Here is an 11580-nt window from a genome sequence, read left to right on the forward strand (position 1 = left end):
CATAAAGGCCAACCCCACATTTCAAACACAGAGTAACTGATACAAATGTCATTTTATGTCCTAAATAACTATCACAGAGACATTTGTACCTGGTCTAGCACTTCAGTTCTAGATAAACTACTGGAAAATATGTTTTCTTACTATCCCTTTACATAAACAGTTTCTTTTTTAAATAGACAGCTGTTTTACACACATTAGCATTGTCTGGAAGTGAAGCAAGCCCAGTCAAATGCAAACAAAATATGCCACTAACTGCTGTGAAACCGAATAAAACAGAACAGTTTTCCTGGACTGAGCAGCCAGTCTTCATTTTAAACAGAAGGCCTGCATTGGCAACACCAGCCAAGGGTGGGAGGGAGTGATACAACAACAGGCCTGCTTTACTAAGTAAAGAGCAAAACATTTTTTTCTGCACGGAATTACTGTATAAAAACAAAAATAAGTTCTATTCCTCCTCCAGACTTCCTGTTTGGGCAGTAAAAAAAATCCCTGATGATCCTCCGCCTTCCAATCCCTGCTTCTTGCAATCTCTGGTTTGGATTTGGATTTTGTTCTGGCTCAATAAACACAGCAGCTGAAACCAACCAACTTCACTCTGACCCAGCCAACGACAAACCCGCAGCGAGCTCACTCGCTGTGTAAACACATTCCATCGGACATCTGACATCCTATCAGCATATACTGTTCGTGCAGACTTGGGGGAAGCTGCATTGTCATTCGTAGGGGTTATGTAATGTAAGGAGGCTGTGTGGTCCAGTGGTTAAATCCCACCTCAGCCACTGACTCATTGTGTGATCCTGAGCAAGTCACTTAACCTCCTTGTGCTCCGTCTTTTGGGTGAGACGTAGTTGTAAGTGACTCTGCAGATGATGCATAGTTCACACACCCTAGTCTCTGTAAGTCGCCTTGGATAAAGGCGTCTGCTAAATAAACTAATAATAAATAATAATAATAATAATAAGTAAGAAGTAAAGATATTTAATTAATAACAGGTATCTCAGAAATAATGAATTACTGTGAAATGCCAGAGCGGCACCCTTGTTACTAATTTTAATTGAATTGAATTTTAATTGTTAGCATTTTTTAATTCTTGTAATTAATGTTTGATATTATTGTTTAATTTTTGCTTATTTTGTAAAGCGCTTTGGGATGGCTTGCCATGAAAGGCGCTATATAAAAATAAATTGATTGATTGATTGATTAATGCAATATTTATCATTTTGTGTACATATTGTACTTGTGGAGTAAAATGAATAAATAATGAATTGTGGTGGATATCCCTCTGTTATAGTGCTGTTCTGTATTGTGAATTTTTACAACGTTTAGAGTTTTGTAATACATTTTCCCATTCATACAGAACCCAAACCTGGGCTGCCAGTGCTCTAGAGTGAATGTTCAGAAGACGAGAACTCATACATTAGTAGATCACCATGACCTAGATTCTGATGCCTACATGAACTGCTAATGAATGCCTGTAGTTTCATCACAAATGGATGGCTGTTTTTTACCTAAAATTGTAAGTGTAACACATATTTGGTTGCCTGATTATTGACTAGATATCCTAATATTTGTCCTGTCTAAAACAATGAGAAGAAGTATGGTACTGCACTTTTATAAGGGAGTCTCCTGGCCCCCCTTGAGAAGCATATGCCCTGGGAAAGTTTCCCTGGCCTCCCTGCCCTCTGGGCTTAGCTCAGGGACATGCAAAATAAAAGGTGGTCATGCATTCACACATTTGTGCCAGCTTCATTTTTTTTCACAGCACAGAACAAACAGGAAACCATAAGTACATTTTGGAGAGGATTATACTTACAATACATTAACAAAATAACAGACTTTCTGGTTCCCTGCATGACTTACCATGCTATTGACACAGACTTCAGCACTTCCTGTCTGACATTCTATTGCTGGTGTTATACTGAGCAATTCATTATATCAGAATTTCAGACAGAACTGACTCACTGTGACTTTGGCTCGCTTGACCCCCTCGTGCTTCAGTCCCAATCAGCAGCACAACTGAAGCAGAAGCAGAAGAGGACTGCTATTTGCAAATGAGACATTTTACCCCAGATTCTATATACATCCTCTGTTAAACTGTGATGACACATGGCTCTATTTCATAATCCTGACAGACAGCCGCACCAAAATATAAACAGCATTACAATTATATTAATCGATTTTCATATCAGAAAAACTAAACCTTGGGGCAACTTTAAATGTATACTGTTTTAAGTAATGCCAGTGCTACTAGCAAAGTTATGAAATATAAGGGTGTACTCTACTGACTCTTGACAGCCAGGAGAAATTGAGTTAAAAGCAACTATTGTAGATAGTTCTACTGTGGATAAAACCAGACAGAAAGTCGTCAATTTGCCCCCAGTTAAACTGGTATTACTTGGGTATCCAGACTTCCAAAATACTCAGCTCTACTCCTCTACTGTACATTAGATCTGTTTGCATGGAGTGCCATTTGCCTGACAGATAAAGTACAATAGGCTCATCCTGCATGTTTAAGAGTGGTTCAGAAAAATTTTCAGCAGGGTTTAATAATTATTATATTGTAGCGAGCCAAGGGATACCGTACCCCCTTACAAAGAATACAGCTAAAGGGGGTGCTTTGGTTGCAATTACAGTAATCCCAGATGCAGACACCGAAAAAACAGAATTTAATGCAATCATTTTGTTGTTATTGTATACAAATGGTCATGTTAAAAAAACTTTCATAAAAATATGTGTGTGGACATTTTTTTTTTTAAGTCATGGTGGTAATAAGTGCTCTTATGCCATAACTACATGTCTATCTAAGGACAATGGAAGAAGACATGATCATTTAAACAAAGCGTGGTGGGTTCCTGAAGGCTGGCTGTTTGCTCTCATGCTCCAGTGACAGAGACTGGAACTTATGCCTTGTTTCCACTGCGGGTCGGGACTGGTGTTGGCCGGCCCTGACTGGCCCAGCCCAACATGGCCAAATTCGGAAGTTCTTGTCCTGCATCATCAGGTCACTGGGAGATTGTGGGAAAGTATTGTGCTGCGTTTTAAAGAAACCCGTAGTAGTAGAAGTTCAGAAAAAAAAGCCCGATCCATGGATGCTGTAATTGAAAACAGTTTTGTCGCTATTTTTATTTTCGTGCTTTACGCGATTGCAGTTAGCGTTCTCAAGACCCAATTTTCTGAACCAAAAAGAAGACGTATTGAAAGCGAATCTGATCGCTCTGACGGGAGCCATTGTAAAGGGTTCAATGTTTTTCTGTTCCCGTCGGCTTCCTAAACAAGCACACGGCTCCCTGCTACGTGATAACGTAGTTCCTCTGTTAGCAGTCTGGCCACATCGGGTACGATAAAGCAAAGCAGACCAGTAAAACCGTCCGCGGCCGGCCAGGGCTGTTGTGGCCAGCAGTGGGAACACCCCTTTTACGGCCGTGGCCGTCAGTGGAAACGAGGCATTAAGCCTGGGACACACATGAGCGGCACGGCACCACATGGAAAAAGCAGCATTTTACTGTGCATATCGCTCCCCATTTATTTCAATGAGCCTGAACTCACATTGACAAAAAATACCGTAGCGAAAAGGTTTCGCAGCAGCAGAATTTTAGAATGGCAAAATATCAATATTTTGCAGCTGAGACATTTTCCTGCAGCTGCAACTCTAACTCTAACCAATCAGATGGGTGGTTTGGGATTACATGCTACATCATATCTGGATGGATACGTCAGCATATCCATCAACAAGATCTGTGTGATTACTTTATACTACTTCATCGCACACATAAGTAACAAGACATGTTAATCTCAAACTACATTCAAAACATTTTGGCCTGGTTTTATTTGGTGCCTGTTAGGGGTAATATTGATATTTAATTCTGTAAGAACATAAAGTTAAGGGGGTAAAATGAAGCATAATGAAGGGTTGCCCTACTAAATGAACACCTCTTTCATTGCTGTTTATTTAAAATGAAACTAAGAAATCTCAAACACAGCGTGAAGCAACATGTACATTTCAATTTTGTAACCTTTAAATAAGCTCACTATTCATGAATGAAGGTAGCGTTGAGATGATGGGAAAAGATGTAGGGACATGCATCCGCTGTTTTATGTGTGTCCACCAATTCTGCAGTATAGCCCCTCTCCACTCCCCGCTTGCGGTGTCGCACCTCTCATGTGTGTCCCAGCATTTAGACCAGTGGTCTCCAACTCCGGTCCTGGAGAGCTACTGGTTCTGCTGGTTTTTATTTCAACCAAGCTCCCAGTTACTTAACTACACCAATTATTGGCTTAATTAGTCAAGATTAACAGGTGTTCTAGATCTTTAGCCACTGATGATGTAAAGACACCTATAAAACCTGCAGGATAGGGGCTCTCTAGGACCAGGATTGGAGACCACTGCTTTAGACAGTCAAAACTACATGGCAGTGAGGAGCACTGACCTGTCAGCCGATTACTCCTAACTACATCACCAGCATATAGCTCTTTACTCTTTGGTAAGACCACCATGCTGAATTTACCTAAATAACATGGTTGGATTTTTTTTTTTTTTGTCAGTCCATAAACTATTCCAGAAGTTCACAGTCTGTTGGGAACCTGTGGTTTTGGGAATCACTATTGGCCGATGTGCAAATTCTAGGTTTTCTCTGAACAAAATACATGTTTGTAAAGGGTTTGTTTTTCGTAGTATAATTCATGTTGGTCCCTAATTTATAAAATGCCTGGAACCACGTAACAAACTACATAACGGGTTGTTTTTGTTTATTTATTTATTTACATGTACATGTATGGGATTACACCCTAATACCCAATCCAGTCCGTACTGCAAGCAACTGTTTACGCTACTGCCAGCACGTGCGCCCTCTTGGGGCTAAAGCATGCATGGTAGCAAAACAGTGAACATTCCCCAAAACAAAACTGGCTACTGGCACTGTGGAAGCAGTTATTTTGTACATGGTGCACAGTCATCACAGCACAGCGAAGAGCAGCTATACAGCTTTAAGACGGTGATCCGTTAAATAATGCGTCGCTAAAGCATGCACAAACAGTCTGTGACAACAGAAATCAGTGTTTTGGCAATGCAGTCATTGACTGCCTAATGTTAGTGTGGTAAACCACAATGTGAGCTTGGACCTGATAAAAGGGCAGGCGAACAAAAATGGTATGCTTAGTGTTGTAACTCAGAAGCGTTTTTAGCACTCCATGTAAAAATGATCTATTGACCTTGCATGTCATAAATTATTAATTGTTCAAACCATTAGCGCTACGCACCGTCTTTAGTTCTTAGGAAACATTTAATACAAAGCCATTAGTCACCCAGACCAAATACAGTATATAATACGACTATATACAGTATAGCAAACCCATGACAATATACACGTATATTAAAATACATCACCCGTAACCACCAGCATTTGTTATGTGTATAGTCTGTCAGTTTTTAAACGGTTAAAAAGCCGGGATAAAATGTCACTTCATAGAAAGAAAAAAAGAAAAATAAATAAATAAACAAGAAAGAAAGAAAGAAAGAAAGAAAGAAAGAAAGAAAGAAAAATTAAAACAAGAAAGAAAGAAAAAGTTTTTTTCTTACCTCCAACGAACTGCATTCCACCCGCTACTCTGCCAATTGTCCTGGAAATGAGTTCTGTGACACAGCAGCCCATGATGGCAGTAAGCGCCACCAGGAGAAGCAGCCCGCAGCCCACCCCGGTAACTATGGTACAGATCTTCCACTCCAGGCTCGGTATGCCCTGGAAAGACGCATACCTGCCACACTGCTCCACCATTATCGTCAGTTGCCGGGTCTCATCCCTTACTGGGTACGAGCACCTCCGGAAAGTGCCAAAGGACACCGGCTTATCCATTTGTGACCCCAAAAGCCAGTAGGGCATAAAAAATCCAACACAAGATGCCGCTGCACATAGAAGTGAAAGGAGTGCCCATATGATCCCCGCGCACGTCAAGCTGGATGCCATCTTCTTGCTTTCTTTAAATGTATAAGAGTATTAGTGGCAGGTGTTAATGTAATCCTTTTGAATCCTTGCGTTGAACTTTAACTTGTGTATCCCGGTATCTACCATGAAACGCACACCAAGCTCTTGGATGTGTGATAATCCCTGTAAAATGAATGGAATATTACTACAGGCAGAGTATTACCTTTTCCTGTTTGTGTCAGCGAACCAAGGCAAGCTGTGCATGTTTTGTTAATACTGTACATGCTTTTAAAAAGTAGTTGATGTATCCTGTCAATAAACATCGTAAAGACTGTAGCCAGCTGCATGGTACATGATTAGTTGTTGAAAATAGTCTGCACCCACTTGAGTTAGAATATGACAATACGATTCTTGATTATCAAAATCCCATTCTAAAAATGATTCTTCAAATATTATTAAGTGACTGATCTTTTCAATTGATTGATCCCAATAGGTTTCATTATCTCGTCTAGACTCATTATCATCAGCATCATAGTGACCCTAAGCAACAACACCCACATTGCCCGTAACTTTTAATGATTAAGAAAGTTTAAAGAATAGGCTAAATGGTTATTTAGAGAAGCGGCTTTGTTAAGAGGCATCATATTGATATAGGTTTAAATGATAATTAATTATCCATTTGGTTCAACTGCAGTTCCAATTTCAGACAGGATTTGTCTGGTAAGAACTGCAGAATCTAAATTCACGTAGAGCTGTAAAATGTATCCAATTGCTAACGAGAGAAAAACAAATTTACTGTGTATACACTAAGTACGATACCAGTGGTTCCGTGGCTGGAGTCAAGTAAGTCACCGGTATACAGCAGAGTAGTATTAGGACTTTACCAATACATTAATAAAACTATGGCTAAACATTTCACACAATCATCACTCAGACTCGAAACTGGATGTATTTTCTGTACTTACATGTTTAATCTCCTAGATACACAGGTGAAAATAACCCGTTAATCGTCTATTCTCCGGGAAAAAAAGACCACTACAGTAATACAAAATGTTCCAAATCCACACTCTTGGAAAATTGTCAATACAGCATCATTCAAATAAAAAAAAGAGTGAATTTAGCTCTTCCAAGCGAGATATTGCTGTGTAGTAGACCTCAGACGACAATCAAACTGTAAATGTAATTATCCAAAGGCAGACAGTGGGCGAGAAACCCCTCCTCTCAAAACGACCCTCTGGAGAAAATGTTGTAACACATTCCTTGAGATGAGATATTCGAGAGTCTGAAAGCTGAAATGAGAATCCGTCCCACACTCACAGGGGGCCCATCAATCACTGAATTCTCCACCCAGGCACCGCCTCCCCTGAGTGAGTCCCACTACGCTCCAAAATATATCAAAGAGGGATTCCCTTAACTGTGCAGCCAGCCAGGAAATACCTTGTACCAGTACCATTTATCTCTTCTTCAACCTGGACTGCCATCCTGTTTTTCTATAGTAAAAAATACAGATAACCAGGAATTAAACAAAAATATATTTATAAAGCAACTTTACATTGTACATTAAACTACGGGTTTTTTCTGGACTAGCTAATATCAGACTTTATAGATATGGAAAATATAACTATTACTGATGATAATAATAATAATAATAATAATAATAATAATAATAATAATAATAATAATAATAATAATAATAATAATACAATCCCTTTTGAATCTTCAGCTCAGGATTCCATGCCTATATGCCTGACCGACCAGATGTATGTATGTTGGTATCTCTGTCTCTCTATACACTAATTCATTTTAATAACTTCAGTATTTTATTTTTTTTGGTTTCCGATTTTATTAATTTAAGAAAAACGGTATACAACAACAACAACAACAACAACAACAACAACAACAACAACAACAACAATAATAATAATAATAATAATAATAATAATAATAATAATAATAATAATAATAATAAATAGTATAGTGGCTCTATAAATATTTTGGCAGTATGTGCCATTCCAATACACAGTAACACTGCGATAAGCTGTGGTGTACTGCAGTAAGTTGGATATTTACTGTATTCTCATTCTTAATAATATTAACATAGGAAGTTATAAATATAAACCCCCACCACCAGAAGACCGCACTTTTTTCAAAATACCTGCAATTTAAACAGCATTGTTTGATTTATTGGTTGCGCAAGTAATACCATTAGTAAAGTCCTATTATTGGGTGTCATTTTCAAAACAGTTTGTGAAACCTTAGTCTTAAAACTGTTTCCAGCAGAAAATGTTATTTTTCTACTGAATTGATAATGAAGCTATAATGGTAATACTGTAGTTAATAATATTAAATACTGTAGTAAATAATATTTTTAACCCCTTAAAAACCATTTGGATCCTGGAACTAACAAAAAACTACAATATATATTTTGTTTTATTTCCATTATGTTTATATTTCTGGGAAATTATGTTTGCCAGATTCCCCTCTCACTACCCAAAATCAATATAATGAAACAAACACAGAAAAACATCTCAGAGAAAGGCTTTGACAAATGAACACATTACATTCAACAGATTGTATCAGTGAATAAGATAATGCCTAGGATACACAAGGCACTTGTAACTGATGAAATATGAGATAAGAAGCACACTTTCATTAACCACAGCCCATTGGAAGCTTGATTTCTCGAAGGGCTCCCCAGAAAACTGCAAATCAAAAAGACACACTTTCCCTATAAGATACAATATAAACAAATGGATCAGTTAAATTATCTTTGTATCTGGGGAGAAAACACACTCAATACACCCAAAAAAAGGCATTCCAAAAACATAAATTCAATGTAAACCCTTTACAGGTATTGCCATTTTATACATAACATTATTTGACAGAAAAATGTATCAGGATATATTTAAAATATTTCATATTTATTATTAAAACCCTGTAGATAAATGGCTGTGTCCTGGTACCTGCTGTACGTCTGATTGCAATTGTACCATTGGGATGAGGTTGAACTACAACAGCACGTGATTACCAACCAGGAAGCAGCAGCCAACTTTTCATTTTGTCTTTGTTATATATCTGGATATCATACCCTCCAAGATCCTCACAACTTGATAGTGTGTACCACACTTTGAAACGCACTTATATCCCCAGTAGGCTGACAGTGACTATGCTTGTTGTGATACAACTCATCAAAAACATATTTTAAAACAAACTGTGCCTAGATTCGTCTGTCAAATGTTGGAGGTTATGGCATATCCAGAATTAAAGTATAAACAGCAAGCAAAGAACCAAAATATTTCTATTACATGAAGTGATAATGTTGCAAGTGTAATATAAAAAGCTTATGCATTTGTCCTCCCTATTATGTAAACATAGACACTAATATTTGCCTATTTTGAAAACTGATAAATTCCTGTTGGTACTGGTGGAAAATGCTGGGGGTAACTCCTCCAGTTTGGATATGAGGACTATTTGGGTTTCTAGTGGTTGGTATGTGTTTAAGCTGTAAACAGATTACTAAGCACATCCACAGTGACTCTGTGTATTTGCATATCCCTATCTTGACGTTTTAAGATGATTATTATGTTTCTTTTGCTCGTGTTTTAGAAGTGCAACATTTAAAAACAATATTTTTTGGCTGATAGTTTTCTAAATATAGTACAGAAGTATACAGTATATCTTTTGTTTCTAATTTGGGACCTTTTCAATTTCAATAATTTCTGTGCAACTCATAATTAGGCCAACATACCAGCATTATGGTTTCACTTCATGTCATGGGATAATGTCATTGTGCTGGTATTTTGAAGTTGTTACTGAAAAAAAAATTGTGAAATTGTGTGCTCAGACCAGTTAATTTTTTAGTCTTACGAACCATCTTAAATAGAATATTAATAGTTATTATCTTCCCTGTGCTACATCAAATCAAAGATCCATTCTTAACTGTTTAGTACTGCAAACAGAAACATCATAGAGTCGGTGTTGCTACTGCATGTGTTTCCTCAGATTCTTAGTTAACAATGCCTAGGGAGCACATAAAGGGCCCTGCTATGATCCAACTGATAAGTGTTATAGGTCCCATGCTATTGATATTTTTATTTAAAAAAAAAATATTATCTTACCTGTACGTTACCTTGCTAATTAATTATCTTAATCAAAGTTTAGCCTTGGGTTTTAACAAACTGCTTTGTTGAACTTTAGCCATGTTTTTGTCTTTAATTTAATTGAAGGGAATCTGTGCTCATTTTAAGTAACAGTTATAACATAGTGAGTGCGGCATAGTCAACTATAATAATAATAATAATAATAATAATAATAATAATAATAATAATAATAATAATAATAATACTATTTGCTCACTCACACGCATTGATTTAGTCACAAGCAGGTTTACTACCAAATGCTTGGTAAATCTGGCTCAATGGGTCCTGTTTCATATAGTTGTATTTACTACAAACAATAAACAGAAGCAGGATAATGAAGGACAATGTGCTACTTATTTAATAAGAAGAGAGGGAACAAGAACATAACAACAACCTAAAAAGATTAATTCTCAAACTGAACGCAGTAGGGATTCAAGGAAATGCATGCACATGGATTAGGGAGTGGTTAACATGTAGAACACAGAAAGTAATGATTAGAGGAGAAACCTCAAAATGGAGCTAGGTAACCAGTGGTGTACCACAGGGATCAGTATTAGGTCCTCTGCTATTTCTAATCTACATTAATGATTTAGATTCTGGTATAGTAAGCAAACTCGTTAAATTTGCAGACGACACAAAAATAGGAGGAGTGGCAAACACTGTTGCAGCAGCAAAGGTCATTCAAAATGATCTAGACAGCATTCAGAACTGGGCAGACACATGGCAAATGAAATTTAATAGAGAAAAGTGTAAAGTATTGCATGCAGGCAATAAAAATGTGCATTATAAATATCATATGGGAGGTACTGAAATTCAAGAAGGGAACTATGATAAAGACCTAGGAGTTTATGTTGACTCAGAAATGTCTTCATCTAGACAATGTGGGGAAGCTATAAAAAAGGCCAACAAGATGCTCGGATATATTGTGAGAAGTGTTGAATTTAAATCAAGGGAAGTAATGTTAAAACTTTACAATGTATTAGGAAGACCTCACCTAGAATATTGTGTTCAGTTCTGGTCACCTCGTTACAAAAAGGATATTGCTGCTCTAGAAAGAGTGCAAAGAAGAGCAACCAGAATTATCCCCAGTTTAAAAGGCATGTCGTAAGCAGACAGGCTAAAAGAATTGAATCTATTCAGTCTTGGACAAAGAAGACTACGCGGCGATCTGATTCAAACATTCAAAATCCTAAAAGGTATAGATGTCGACCCAGGGGACTTATTTGACCTGAAAAAAGAAACAAGGACCAGGGGTCACAAATGGATAAAGGGGCATTCAAAACAGAAAATAGGAGGCACTTTTTTACACAAAGAATTGTGAGGGTCTGGAACCAACTCCCCAGTAATGTTGTTGAAGCTGACACCCTGGGATCCTTCAAGAAGCTGCTTGATGAGATTCTGGGATCAATAAGCTACTAACAACCAAACGAGCAAGATGGGCCGAATGGCCTCCTCTCGTTTGTAAACTTTCTTGTTCTTATGTTCTATGTTCTAAAGCAGATAGAGATGCGGAACTCAATTGC

The 11580-nt window shown here is 37.6% G+C and overlaps 1 protein-coding gene across 1 annotated transcript in view; it reads right to left on the reverse strand.

The window, feature by feature from the left end:
- The window catches only part of LOC117406761 (LHFPL tetraspan subfamily member 6 protein), a 70045-nt gene extending 62838 nt beyond the window's left edge, over positions 1–7207 (reverse strand). The window contains exons 1-2 of the mRNA XM_034011048.3: positions 6884–7207; positions 5576–6101 (exon numbers count right to left, since the gene is read on the reverse strand). Of these exons, the coding sequence (XP_033866939.1) occupies positions 5576–5960 (385 nt within the window). The 5' untranslated portion in view covers positions 5961–6101; positions 6884–7207. The remainder of the gene's footprint in view (positions 1–5575; positions 6102–6883) is intronic.
- Between the last annotated feature and the right edge of the window lie 4373 nt (positions 7208–11580).

This window comes from Acipenser ruthenus, chromosome 8 (genome assembly GCF_902713425.1).
Source record: "Acipenser ruthenus chromosome 8, fAciRut3.2 maternal haplotype, whole genome shotgun sequence".
Lineage (NCBI taxonomy): Eukaryota > Metazoa > Chordata > Actinopteri > Acipenseriformes > Acipenseridae > Acipenser > Acipenser ruthenus.